We start from the raw sequence: 15367 nt of genomic DNA on the forward strand, positions 1-15367 counted from the left end.
ATTATTTATACAATTGATATGTCAATGTGAGTGCATTCATGAAATAAAACATTGATATAGGTATCAGATATGCAAGAAGGCCATGACCTTGTTAATGGAGTGCCATCAATATCTCGCAGAACGAGTAACAAAACATAATTCCATTGTAAAAGTGTTAATGAACAACATTTAAAGAATAGCTACACCTAAAGTAAGCCTTAAACCACCACACATCCAAGAAAAAATCCGACTATTCAGATTCTCTTGTGCCATTTTACACCACTCGAACTCATTCAACATCCATAACAGTATGCATAATAATCGAAGACTGCTTCAAACATCAACTTGGATCCATGTTTATTCCTCACCATTTCCATTCTCCCTAGCCTCTTGGGCCACAGCCATTAACTCATCAAAATTTGCTGTTTTCCCAAGTACTACTCCAATCTGATGAGAGAGAGAGAGAGAGAGCACCAGATGTAAGACTTTAAAAAAAAGTATCAACTCATGATATTTTTATCAAAGACTGGAAGAACACATCCAGGATACAAATATCAACAGTTCAACACTACTCCTCATACATTGAACCAAACTGAACAGGAATCGACTTACCTTGGCTTTTTGGACAGGCCATCCACGAGAATCATCCTTTATCTCCACAGTGGATGTCATGATTTCTACATGTTTAAAAGTAGATGCATTTAGTTCAATCTTTGTAGTATATATGATGTATCTGTAATGTTAATACAGATGATTAGATAACAGCAATCAAATGGAAGATTTTTTCATTTATAGGATTAAGCAATGTCCTTCATTTTGTAACACTATTTTATCCCACCACCCACCAAAGTTGCTGCTATATTTAATTACTCAATCAACCTTTCATACCAGTGTGGCATTTTGTTTCAGAAGTAGCCTAAGTTGGTTACAAAACAATAGTAAAGAATATGCGTGCGATTTTAAAGAATAACTCACTCTTCTCTACAGCAAATCCATTGTTCTTCAGAATTTCAGCAACTGAAACAACTGTTGAGATTGCTATAATAACATAAGAACAAACACAAAATTAGTACAAAACCAGGAAACAGAGCATGTAAAAAATCATATACGATGGGATGCACTCAGCAAATCCAAAACAATATAAAGATTCATAATCAACACTCAAAATAATAATCAGGAAGCAGAAAATAATTTTGCTTCTCTCCGCCATATAATGGGTTCAGTAATGAGTTCTCATCCTATTGAAATGAGTAGTATTTCACAGACCAGAAAACACTCACAGCAACTAGCAGAAAAAATACAAGAAGGTTGCCAGCACAAATTCCAAATAGACATTTCACTGCCACATAACTAGCTGGTCTTGAGAGAACTGCACCACAATCTTAGAAACTCTTGGAGCGGTGTAATTTAAGGCTCATTTGTAGAACACAGTAATCCCACCACTAGACAAGCATTCAACTTGGAACTAGTAAGGAGGCACATTGCTGTTCTAGCACAGGAGCAACCAGAAAATGGAAGTGGCTAATGAGCTACTCTTACAAATCTACACATTATACAGACAACTTTTCACAGTCAGGTAGCAGCTACTTATTCCTTGCATAAAGTATAGACCAACACAACTAAACAATTTAGCACATCACCTTAACACCAATTCCTTCCTTATCAACATAGAACTGAAAACAACAAAAGTACTAGTAAGAGTAATTGATCTGCTCAAGACACATCCATATCATCACAGCACAAATCAACATATTCATCGATATATAAAACGAGAATCGAATAAAAAACCAGGAAGAACACACTTAATGTATAAGCAAGGATTGGAAATTACCCATGCCAAGTCCTGAAAGCTCCACGTCATTGTGTTGTTGCATATACCTCTAGATAAAAAAAAGTAATAAAAACCCAATTCATGACAGTAATCGAAATTGAATAATCAAATACGGGAACCGAGATATTTATAGTATACCTTTGCGAGATTAACGTAAAAGAAAAGCGGCTTCTTTGTATTGGAGACCTGAATTCGGTTCTTCTTCTGGGTTTCAGCAATATTAATGTTGTTCAGTCCTTCCGTTATCTCTTCCATTTCTGCGACGATTTTTGCTGGCAAGGGTTTTAGAGGGAGGGCTAGGGTTTTATTCTACTACTGATTTAGGAACTACCGCAAATTATATTACTACAACTACGATTTTATATGATTGAGTCATTCTACTAAATTTTTATTTCATTAAATATTTGTATTAATGTACTTTTTTTATTAGGACATTTTACATTTTTTGTTACTAAGTTATTATACTAATTCATTTTGATTTAAGAGGTTTTTCAGTTAAATATTTATTTATCGAAATTCATAATTCAATTAATTTTTCTTTTGCTAATAAACTTTATTTTTTAATATTTTATTATATATTGTGAAATTGATTCGGTTTGCAATATCAAGTTAAGAATCATTAGAAAAATGATAAATTTAGAAATTGATAACGGATAATACCAATAATTTTTTTTATTTTCTTAATGATTTTTGTATCAATATTGCCACTTAATTAACGGATAATACCAATAATTTTTTTATTTTCTTAATGATTTTTGTATCAATATTGCCACTTAATTAATTCAAATAAATAAATAAATAAATAAATTTAACTAATATACAGGTTAATTAAATTTTGAAGTCTATTATAAAAAATCCAACCAAATTAAAATAAAAGTATAACAACCTCTTAAATCAAAATCATAAAGACTTAACGAAAAAAAATGCAAGATGATGTAATGAAATAAAATGCATTGATACAAAGACCTTATGAATTAAAAATTTGTAGACGGAACTAATGAAAGAAAATGTATTAATACAAGGATCTTTAGTTTAGATATGTTTTGTCTAAATTTTAGTAGCTAAATGTTGAACATGCTCAACGAATTTGAAGTGTAAGAGCATTCACAATGGTGGACGCCGGACCCGTGTCCGTCCGTGCCCGCGAGCAGGCGACGTGGTGGCACGCGATTGGGCAACGGCATAGCCGTTGCCTTTGAATATTTTTTTTAAAAAAAATCGTTATTTAATTTTAAATAATGATAAAAAAAATATTTTCCAAATCCCAAAAATATGGCCTTTTTGCCCGTTTTCTGAATTTTTTTTATTTTTTTCCCCAAAATCATCTATAAATACACACATTCATCATTCATTTATAACATCAAATCATCTCTCATTCGTAATTCTCATACAAACTATCAACACATTCATCCCTCACTTAAAACCTCAAATGAATTTCACCAATCTTATGGTAGAAGCGGAGCGCGAAGAACAAGAATACTACGAACAACATCGTGCCGCTTACGAAGCATATGTCGCGGCGAATACCCCCGCTCCTCCTCCTCAACGAACTAGATCAACTCGCCTCTACATCCATCGTGACCGGGAGGGAGCCCACGAAAGGCTCGTTGCCGACTACTTTGCCGACCAGCCGCGGTTTCCGGAAGATTACTTCAGGCGCCGTTTTCGCATGTCAAATCGCTTGTTTATGCGAATTGTCAACACATTGTCCGTACGTGTTGAATTCTTCCAAACAGGTCCAGATGCAGCCGACCGGCAAAGTATCACGCCGTTGCAGAAGTGTACGTGTGCCATCCGACAACTCGCTACTGGGCAAACGGCCGACATCTTCGACGAGTATTTGCATATCGGTAAGTCCACTGGAATCCTTTGTCTAAAGAATTTTTGCGAAGGCGTTCGTTCAGCCTTCGGGGATGAATTCCTTCGGGTACCCACCACCGATGATTACCAACCGTTGCTTCGTCTTCACGAATCAGTCCATGGCTTTCCCGGAATGCTTGGCAGCATTGACTGCATGCATTGGAGGTGGAAGAATTGCCCGACTGCTTGGAGGGGGCAACACTTAAGCGGTCACAAAGGCGGCGGCCCAACACTTATCTTTGAGGCGGTCGTCGACTACCGCATATGGATTTGACATGCATATTTCGGCGTTGCCGGATCCAACAACGACTTGAACGTGCTCTATTCGTCACCCCTCTTCAATGGTGTGATGAATAGTGTAGCACTGGCGATTGACTTCACCGTCAACGGAAATACATACCACATGGGTTACTATCTCGCCGATGGTATCTATCCAAGGTGGTCGACTTTCGTGAAGACGTTCAGCAACCCACACGACTCGAGACGGGTTCTTTTTGCGCAGCGTCAAGAGTCCGCGCGGAAAGACGTCGAAAGAGCCTTCGGGGTCCTTCAAGCCCGATTCAACATTGTGAATGCCCTCGCTCGGCTGTGATACGTGAATAATATCGTCGACATCATGTTCACGTGTATTATCTTACACAACATGATTATAGCCGTCGAAGGGCCGAGGGCGGCTAGCTTCTACGAAGAGGATGAAGCCGGAAGCTCAACAGCAAGGTCTCCCCCACGCCGAGGTGAGCATACGACGGTTGGCCAGAGGATCGAGACAAGACACACAATGATCGATACCCGAACTCGCATTCAGCTACAAGAAGACCTAATCAAACACATGTGGGCGAAATTCGGCAACGAGTAATGGTTTTTAAAATTTTTAGTATTTTAATTATGTAATTTTTAATTTTTAGGATTCGTTTTTATTTTATTTGTAATATTATTGTGGTTTTTTTAATGAATTTTAGTATTATGGAAAATGTTTTTGTTTAATTGAATTTTAAATTAATTGTGCTCGTCCTTGCGGAAGAGCACAGCTGTGGGTGTTGTGCTCTTGCCAGAGAGCAGACAGAAAAAGTGGGGCCGGGCCCACAACCGTGCCGCTAGCAAGAGCACGGTTGTGGATGCTCTAAGATTAGCTAAACACATAATTTATCATTTTTTTATCAATCTTAAACTTCTTAAAAGCGTGGAAAAATCAAGCTCGATTGCTAAAAATTCCTTATAATATTAATCGAAGTTGGTTTTACGATTCAAAATCGCTAAATCCACATTTATGTTTTCATTCAATTCTAAAGTTAAAAGACTTCAGGCTAAAGTTAAAAGACATTTGCTACTGAAAATGCATTACAACAATAGATCAATGATGATTAAAAATCTCTTGTGCATTAAAATGTTCAACCATCTCAACTTAGGCCTTTTGGTTTTATAAAAATAAAATAAAACATTTATTTTTAATATTGGTAGTAGTGGTACTTTTCCATATGAATATTATAGTAGTATTAATGTAAATCACCCATAAATAACTCAAAAAATCCGCATGAGGTTGGTGATTTAAAATGTTTTTTTAGAAAAGATCACTGTACATTAAATTTACCAAAACAAGGGAAAATATAAAATCTTTCGATATCTGAGAAAAACACAAAGATCAAACAATATTAACATCCAAAAAAAAAAACTGAGATCGATCAACACTGTTTCGTACCACTTTATTGGTAAATCTGATAACATATGTACACGATATATATACTATATCATCCATATGGTTTAATCACTCATACACAAACAATTTTTATTGCAATAAATTATTCATTGGATATAATTTATATAAGTACTAGTATAATACTCCCCCATTCCATGTTAATAGAAAATGAAACGCCTCTATTAACCGGCACGGAGGGAGTAATTAGTAAACACCCCTTTTGATCATCTCGTCGTAGTTCTTCTCCGTTGACTCCAACCACTGTTGAAGCAGCTGCCGTCTAAATCTCTTTATGAATGCTTCTGCACTTTCATTAATATCTCCGGTCGGCTTCGTCTCTGCTGCTCCTGGCTGCCGGCCATCAACCGCAGCCTTGTTTATTGTGTACAAGTTTTGCGCTTCTTTGCTATAAACCATTTTCCCCTTCTTTGGGATATGATTTTGTGACTTTGTGTTTGCTTGTTTTGGTCAAGTAGGATAATAGGCAATTCCATATTTATAGATGAGAATCATGAGATACATTAGCTTGTAGTTAGATAATAATTTATTTCATACTGTTATAGATTCATTTGCATTTGACACCGTGATTAATATACTTTTACTAGATATGATGAAATAGAATATTTGCACAAAAAGCTTGAGCTACACATGATTTTTGGGAGATGATTTAAGTGTACGAGATTCTTTTTGTTTCACACAATTTATCGTCATTCACGTGATCTCTCTAGAACCAATTTTTCTTGCTTAATGTATAGTATGGAAATCTCTAAAATGGATCGAATCAGCTAATGGTTTTATTTTTAATCTTCTGAGGAAAGTTATTGACAAAATTATTTACCAAAGTATGAAGAAAGGTTTCAAGGAAGTTATCATAATTTTATGATCAATTTAGACTATAACGTTTTAGTAAATTCCATCAAATTAGAAAGTAATACTTTCATTATTCTATATTCATGCCTCCCTCTTCTTTTCAATTTAAGCAATAAACTAAATAAAGGTGCATATCGAATGGAAAATATATTTTCAAAGTTTATAAGGGGACATCAAATCAGGCTAATATTCTCAATCATTCTGGATTGCATGGAACTTATAACTTATCGGATTAAATAGAGAGCTAGATAATCATTATTTCCTTCCTAGTCATTACACATTACAAAATGAATCAATTCCTACATTGGTAAACAATTACTATTATTCCCTTAAAAAGTAGATAATTTTATTTTCTGTTTTTTACAGCTTCTGTTACATTCTTGAACTTGTTTGTTTAGGACCTAATTTGGATAGGGAGTTTCTACAACTTTAGTACCAGCTTTCAGATTTGTTACTGGAAAGTGTAGAATATTAGGCAGCTAAATTCTTTCTTTTCCACAATCAATTAAGTAACATAAGTAATGAATTTACGACAGTTCAAACCATTAAAAAATAGATAAATCAAATCTAGCATATGCTCAGGACATACATGAATACAAGCCATATTCACAGCAAACTTCAATGTATCATGGAGCTCGATTGTGATGCAATGGGGAGCGTCAAGGCAGCAGCTCAAACGCTACCCGCCCCTCACTTGTACGCTTAAATGGAAGCACGATCATCATCACTCTGCACTCTCGTTGGCTCAGACTTGATGTTGGGTAGAAAGATAGTCTCTGAAGATGATAAGCAAGACGGAGGGTGTATCAGACCCGAGCTTGTCCCGTATGCCTTCCAGTAGAACGACTTTGCAGGCCCAGACAACGACACGAGTTCAATATCTTCCAAGTACAGTTTCTTGCATGGATGACTGTACCTGCATGACAGTGTGATAGCCTCCTCTGTCGCTGATGTCCCTTTGATGTTCCGGAAGGAGATGCTGTCGATGCTCACTGCTGAAGTCTATATTTTGCAAGATCACACGATAATGAAGCAGAACTAATTAATCTTGAACAGTGCATATGTATGCTTGCAGATAACTCTTTGCGTTTGAGTGAAACTAGGATATTTTAAATGATACCTGGTTTGCACAAGGCGATGGAGAGTCGCAGTAATATTGATCTATGATAATGGGATTAGAGACATTACGCATTTTTATGTTCTGAAAGATGATCTTCCGTGCATAACCACTGCCTCCCTATGAATTTCGTAATATGGAGAGAAGACACACACGGTTAGCAAAATAACAAATCTTTAAAGTATATCAAGATTTTAATGAGCTGTTGATGGATTACCTGCCATGTTTTGATCCTCACCCTGTTCTCAGTATCAAACATAGTCACACCATCGACAACAATAACGTGCACTGTAGCTGATGACTTCGATTTTCCCAAACTTCCTATGCTGCATGATGAGCAACATTAGCAATGTAGCAATTGTTACAACTTTTTTCAATCTTATGATCAATACCTTATACCATGACCAGGTCCACAGATGACATTATTTATACTAATTCTTGTAGAATTGCTGACTATGGATACACAGTCGTCTTCTATAAACAATTTTGAGAAGTTTGAGAAAATTATTGGAGAATTTAGCACCAGCGAGATTCAGAGATCATGAGCAACTAACCTGCAGCAATAGTGGAATCCTTGAGTTTGACATGTGTTGATTCACTTATGTGAACCCCATCAGTATTGGGGCTATCCGATGGTGCTATAACTCTGATACGGGAAGCTGCAACGTGCCTGCAGTTAGTAAACACCAAGTGATTCTTTTGACTGTTAACCATCAGTAATGTCCCTGATTATCAAGTTGTTGCAATTGTGGAAAGTGATAGTCCGCATTAGCATTCATTGACATCAATCAGAAAGGCCACTAAACAAGTCGGAAACACATCTTCTAGATCGATAAATTGAAATGCTTAGTGAAATGCAGGAAGTACTAACCCTTGGTGCATTGGTGCAAGGCTGCCAAAGAAAATTCACAAATAATTAATATAAACATTTCTTCGTCAAGTAAAGAAAAGGAACGCAGTGTGACTAAGCAGTTATATATTGAATGAAAAAGGCATACATACATGCGATTTGTTTCTCTTGCACGATTGATCCCACCATTTTTCACCCATACCATTGATCACTCCACCTCCCTCTACTGTGAGGTCGTTTACATCATGGAAGTAGAGCCATTTAAGAGCATCAAAAGCATCCCAGACCGCAGGTTCTCGTGGTGCAGCGATAGTACCAGAAATCTATAGCCATTGCCATGCATTCAGTAGGTGACTATGAGGGCTCATCTAACTAACTAGTACTAAAAGCCTATAAACTGCACATGTTGAGATGGGAGTGTATGTAAGATCTTACACTCAAGGTCACATGTGATTTGCAAGGCCAACCTAAGTTGGTAGGATTTACTAGATAAGAATTCCCAGAAGGAATAACAATTTTCGCAGGCGACGAAGACATGGAACAGGCAACCTTCCAAACATCTTGCAGAATCTGATGCCACCAAAAGACAATAGGCTAAAGTTGCCACTAAAAAATGGAAGCTTGCAGCAATCGTAAGATAACTAGATAAGTATACCGCAATAGGATTGTATTTGGCATATGAAATCAGTAAGAGAAACAAAGATGTTAGACTCAAATCTTCCCAGTCATGATTGTCAAAACTAATACAAGCTATTTACAAAAAACTACGAGAATTTGAAAACTAACTTAGTACATTTTTTTTCTGGAAAACAGCAAAATTCCAAGGATTCCCCAAATGTGACTATTGTTAGCATGTCAAAGCAGCAGCAATCGCACAGTTGTTAAAGCACCGACAAACATAGACGTCTCAAATAAAGAACGAATGAAATGCTAAATGCACTGAAAATGTGATGTCTGTTTGAAACAGAAGGAAAGTAGACAATTTTGACCTTGCTGTCGTCAGTGATTCCATCCCCTTTAGCACCAAATTTATCAATGTCTAGAACCACAGTTTTTTGCTTGTTGCTGTTTCTTGAGAGCCCAGATGAAGGGAGCTGAATTATGGATTGGAAACAATTGGATTTTGCAGTATTTGAGAGAAAATAAAGGATGATGCTTAGTAAGTGAAGAAAAGAATATTTGATGGTGATCGGAGAAGAAGCAGATTTCATCTCAGCTAATTCACTTTGCATTTTTGTAAACGGATAGGGAGTAACATTTATGTAGCTTTATAAGGAGTACTTTTTCTGAGAAAATCGCGTATATAGGCCACTTGGCCTTTAAAATAACGCAAATGTACCCATTTTGTTATCAATTCCATTTATGGGAAAAACGCCGATGAAGTTGGCGTGTTTATAAGTAAAAACGCCAGTGAGATTGGCGTGTCTATACTGTAAAACACCAACATAGTTGGCGTTTTACAATGGCACCGTATCTTGCTCGTATTTTTAACCAAAATACTTAAATTTGAACACGCCAATCTTGATGGCGTCTTTACTAAATAAAACGCCAAGGTCATTGGCGTGTTTAACGTTAAAAACGCCAACCTGATCGGCGTTTTTCGATTGAACCATATATCTCAGATCTCCCCCAAAATCGCAGACCCTAATCACATTTCCTCCCTCCCCAAAACGCGAAAAACCTTCCCAAAGCTGAAAAACGTGAAAACGCTTGCCTTGGTCGGGTTAACCCGGTGGTGGATTGAAGCGTGTAGATTTCTATTTTGGCTCATTTCTTCCAAATATTAGTACTCGCAATCGGTTAGTATAACTAATTTTTAACTCATTCTTCCAAACATTAGTCTATCAATATCAATATTTGATGGATTATTATGATAGTATATATTGTAGTGTAATTTATATAATTATTTGATGGATTGTTATAGTATTATAAATTGTATTGTAATTAATAGAAATATTTTGACCAATTGTTATGGTATTATATGTTGTAGTATATCTAATTTTTTACCCATATTTGATAGGTTGTTATGATAGTATATATTGTAGTGTACTGTAAAGAAATATTTTTGACCAATATTTGTGTTTGACATTAATGCAGATAGTATGACGTGGTGTGTCCATTTATATTGGGGTGGAAATATAATTCCCGAAACAGTTATTTCATATGATCCTCCTTTTGCAAAAGGATTGATTATGTTGGATGAAAGTATTTCCTACGATAAGCTTGTGGAAACAATTTGTGAAAAAATGGGGATAAACAGATTTAAAAACAAACTTCAAATAGTATGGAAACGTCATATATTCTATGGATCTTCAATCACGTATATAGGTATTTTACTAGAAGAAGTATACATGCCACTAATGTTTAGTGAGAGTATGACTACAGGAGGTCAAATTGAATTGTATGTTGAGTATTCGTCAATTACTCAACAACATAGTCATCATCTCATGAGTAATGATGTTGGTACGTCTACGAGAGGCCGAGAACCATATTTCGCTGCAACACAAGATTTTGATGTTGGTACGTCTACGAGAGGCCAAGAACCATGCTTCGATACAACACAAGATTTTGATATTGGAGGCGTGCATTTAGGGGACAGTGACAACCCAGCTGTGGTTGAGGACATAATTGGTCTTGATAAAGCCGACTTTCTTGATCCACAATCACCTTATGATTCTGAAGATGTCGATCCGGATAGTACAGATTCAGATGGTGCTTCGTCGGATGAGGACCAATTTGTTGCTCCAAGAACATCCATTCCGGTTGGAGAAACAGTGGTTGGCGAAACATCAATTGGAGGAAGAGCAGTACGAGAAAGAGTAGTTCCACAGTTCCCACAGCCTGGTATGAACTATTTTCGCACCTTACCAGGTCCATATGATAGTTTTGATCCAAAAAACTTTGAGTCTGATGATCTCAATGTGCATTATTGGAGTGAAAAAGATCCGAGCAATGTCGGTTTGCATACTAAATTTAAAACCAAATTGGAATTGAAGTCAGCTGTGACTTTTTGGCATTTGGAAAAAATCCGACAATATACAGTTGTTGAAAGTAAAGGAAAGAGATGGCATGCAGTTTGTAAGTGGCCACAAGGAAATCCGAAAGATAAGTCCCTACCGCCATGTTTGTGGGAGTGCCGAGCAACATTGAGGAAGCATGATGAACACTGGCAAATTAGAGTGTTTAGCACTGCTCATACTTGCATGGGGGATCGTAATTATAATGGGCACGCTAATCTTTCGTCGGGTATGATAGCGTTGAGTGTTCGACATCAGATAGAAAACGATCCTTGCTACAAGGTAAAAGCAATTGTGGCGGATATTGAAAATAGATTTCATGTGAAAGTTAGTTACAAGAAAGCATGGTATGCTCGGAGGACAGCTATTGAGCTTGTGTATGGTTCGTGGGCGTGGAATTTCAAAGTTTTACCAGGTTATTTGAATGAGTTGCAAAGACAAAATCCTGGCACAATTGTCGAATGGTTACATGATGAAAGATTAAGCAACGGTATGAACAAGGTTTTCAAGTACGTGTTTTGGGCTTTTGGTCCAGTTGTGGAGGCTTTTCAACTATGCAAACCAGTTTTAACCGTTGATGGAACTCATCTACGTGGACGATATCGAGGTAAAATTCTTATTGCCGTTGGATTTGATGCTAATAAGAAATGTTTGCCTATTGCATATGCCATTGTTGATGAGGAAACCATACAAAGTTGGAATTGGTTTATGGAACGTATTAGAATTCACGTAGCCAAGCATGAAATATGTGTAATATCTGATAGGCATGTGGGAATCATAGATGCAATGAATTCTCCCATATGGAAAGAAGAACCCAATGTGGGGCATCACAGATTTTGCTTGGTACATGTTAGAAAAAATGTTTTGCAGAATCACAAAGGCATCATGGTAAAAAAACTTGTTTGGAAAATTGGTATTGCTACAAAGAAACGCAAGTTTAAGATCAGACGTCGTTTACTTCGAACCATCAACAACGAGGCTGTGCAGTACCTTGATGCCGTGGAGTTAGAAAAATGGAGTTTGGCGTATGACAAACACAAAAGATGGGGTGAGATGACCACTAATATGGTTGAATCTTACAACAATGTGTTGAGAGGCGCAAGACAACTCCCAATTAAAGCTTGCATTGATCTGATATTTTGGAGGACAATAGAATGGTTTAATGAGCGGTTAATTGCATCAACACAGTGTGCCACACCACTTACCCCGTGGGCCCATGAAAAGGTGTGCAAAAATGATGTAAAAGGTCAATTACATAATGTGAGAGTCCCAAACACAATTGCAGGGCTTTACGTGGTTCGAACAAAGCGTCGAATTGGTGGAAAGGGCGGTAATAAGTGGAAGGTAAAGTACTTGGAGTCGAACTGCAAATGTCAAAAGTGGCAGATGTGGAGGCTTCCATGTTCACATGCAGCGGCAGTTGCGCGGTTTAGAAACGAGCCCATGCTGTCGCTTGTTGATAACGTATACCGCACAAGTGTTTGGGTACACCAGTATTCTACGGTGTTCAATCCAATCAGACACCAAGATTATTGGGCTGTGCCTGATGGACTTTGCAATGTTCACGAGCCCAGTTAATGCCTAAAAGTCGAGGTCGATATCGTACTACTAGGATTCCTAATCAGATGGATGTCCGTGAAGCTGACCAGCCACGCGCCCGACGCCGATGTAAACATTGCCGTCAACCAGGGCACGACAGACGCAACTGCCCGAATGCTTCTTCAAGGATGGATACTCAGTTGGTAGATGATGCCGCTGACGATTTTATGCCTCCACCTCCATCAAGATCTGCAGTTCGAGGTCGTCATTCTATCAGCCACACTGATGATGCCGATCATGATGTTATGCCTCCACCTCCACCAAGATCTGTAGTTCAAGGTCGGCATTCTGTCAGCCACACTGGTGGTACAGGCGAAGACATCGGTCTCAGTGATATCCCACATTCTCCACCTAGGTCTTCTGTGCGAGACGATTATTTCGGGGTGGATTTAGAGAATGTCGTTGTGCAAGATACTCCTCCGTCTAGACTCTCCACCGCCAGAATCGGGAAGGGTATCCGTAGCTTCTTTACCCAAAGAAGGCGAGACAATTGAATGTGTAACAACTATTTAGCTGAATTGAACATTGTTCTGTTTGTTCTGTTTTACTTATATTTTGGCGGCGTCGTAGTTATTTATTGAATAGAACATTGTTCTGTTTTACTAATATTTTGGCGAGTCATAGAATATGCAAAACGTAAAATTTAGTTTATAAAAAACGCCACTCAAGATGGCGTTTTTCCTAAATACGCCATCTAAGTTGGCGGGTTTGTGTTAAAAAACGCCATCTAAGTTGGCGTTTTTATATAGAAACGCCTATTTAGTTGGCGGGTTTTAAAGACGCCAACGCCGATTGGCGTGTTTGTTCAGAACCTCAACCTCGGTGTGGCAGAAAAATTGCAAAAAAAATTTCGGACTTAGACACGCCATCTTGAGTGGCGTGTTTAAAAAAACGCCACTGAATATGGCGTTTTATAGAAAAAACGCCATCGACGTTGGCGTGTTTTAAAAAACGCCAAGTAAGCTTGGCGTGTTTGTTCAGAAACTCAGCCTTGGCGTGGCAAAAGATTGGAAAAATGTTTCAAGTTAAAAACGCCATCGTGAGTGGCGTGTTTCAAAAAAATGTACCAATCCAGCTTATAAGAGTTCAAATTATCAACATGCACACGTATAAAAAGCGGATTTATCAAATTACTAATATACATACGCCAAATGAATGAAAAAACACCAATATCAATACAATATATCAAATTACTTATATAAAGCGTTCAAATCAATGTAAAAACACCAATATAAAAAGTTCGGGCAACGTTCACTCGTCTCGCCTTTTACGCATAAACAGACTACGGATTCCCTTCCCGATGCTGGTCTTAGGGATTCTAGACGGAGGAGTATCTTCAACGACGACATTCTCTAAATCAATGTCGTCTCTCGCAGAAGACCGAGGTGGAGATTGTTGATCGCTGAGACCGAAATCTTCTCCTGTACCACCCGTGTGGCTGACTGAGTGACGACCCCGCACGGCAGATCTTGGTGGAGGTGGAGCCACAAAATCGTCATCAGAATCATCAACCAACTGAGTATCCATCCTTGATGATGACGACTCTCCACCAACTTTCTTCTTTCCACGCCGCTTCGCTTTTTGCCGCACGGGCATGTCAAGGTCCAGCTCAGAGCGCTGTGAAGGACGGTGGTCCATCGTCTCAGCTTCCCCACATATCTGGAGGCCATCTTCAACCATTCTCGAAATGGTGAATAAATCCGGCCGTCCTGACATGTCTTGCTCCCTAAGAAAGTGGCGTATTTTGTGAAGGGTCTCCACCTACAATTTTCAGTGTTAATTACATTTCATCTTATGAATATAAACAAAGAAAAGTTGTTGAAATCTACCGCGTAGTGATGAGAGGCCGCCGTTTCATGGAAGCCCTCATGAGAATGCACCCCAGGTTTTGTTAGGTACACCACGGTTATCCGGCGAAACCAATCCATGTACTCATCAGTAGCAACAGGCACCAATGAGTACTCCAAATCAACATACACCGTGTCGTGCCTATTATGCCAATCTTGTATATGATTGGCGTGCCACTGAACCCAGTTCCGACCTGCTTTGCCACGTTGATCCTGTTTCGTAAAATCAGATCCGTGGAACCGGTCGACAATCGGGATATAAGGTTGGACAATCCCAAATTGTCGCAACACCCGCTGTGGCATGTGTGGCTCAACCATATTCCAGCAGATTAGTGTTGTCATCGACGTCCATATAGGACGACCGGCAACACAAACATCCGACATATTTCGCGATTCATACGGCCTCCAAATAAACTAAATATGAAACTTATTTAGTCAAAACAAGTTCAATCAAAACAACACACTAGCAACAATTTAGTTTACGTAAATTACCTGATTGGCATGCATTGTTGAGAACTGATCTCTGAAAGTTTCAATGCAATGCCCCGGTGCTTTTACATAAGAGGCCCGACCAGTCCATCTACAAAAATTAAATTATGAGCGAACAACACAAAAATCAATAAAAATTATGCTTAAAAGAGTAATTAGTGGACAACTTACGCGACTGCACATGGTAAGTAGTCTACGGGCGCGGGGTTCAGCAT

General features: G+C 38.2%; 2 protein-coding genes and 1 pseudogene across 2 annotated transcripts; all 3 read right to left on the bottom strand.

The window, feature by feature from the left end:
* Window positions 1–70: 70 nt before the first annotated feature.
* On the bottom strand, window positions 71–2146 carry LOC121806593 (uncharacterized protein At2g34160-like). Its single transcript, XM_042206701.1, has 5 exons — window positions 1949–2146; window positions 1811–1859; window positions 955–1017; window positions 592–656; window positions 71–426 (listed from the first exon to the last, which is right to left on the bottom strand). The coding sequence occupies exons 1-5, from the start codon at window positions 2063–2065 to the stop codon at window positions 337–339; spliced, it is 384 nt and encodes a 127-aa protein (XP_042062635.1). The 5' UTR covers window positions 2066–2146; the 3' UTR covers window positions 71–336.
* A 4571-nt stretch (window positions 2147–6717) lies between these two features.
* On the bottom strand, window positions 6718–9461 carry LOC121806658 (annotated as a pseudogene).
* A 4476-nt stretch (window positions 9462–13937) lies between these two features.
* On the bottom strand, window positions 13938–15037 carry LOC121806665. Its single transcript, XM_042206783.1, has 2 exons — window positions 14646–15037; window positions 13938–14577 (listed from the first exon to the last, which is right to left on the bottom strand). The coding sequence occupies exons 1-2, from the start codon at window positions 15003–15005 to the stop codon at window positions 14068–14070; spliced, it is 870 nt and encodes a 289-aa protein (XP_042062717.1). The 5' UTR covers window positions 15006–15037; the 3' UTR covers window positions 13938–14067.
* Window positions 15038–15367: the final 330 nt, after the last annotated feature.

This window comes from Salvia splendens, chromosome 6 (assembly GCF_004379255.2).
Source record: "Salvia splendens isolate huo1 chromosome 6, SspV2, whole genome shotgun sequence".
NCBI classification, from domain to species: Eukaryota; Viridiplantae; Streptophyta; class Magnoliopsida; order Lamiales; family Lamiaceae; genus Salvia; species Salvia splendens.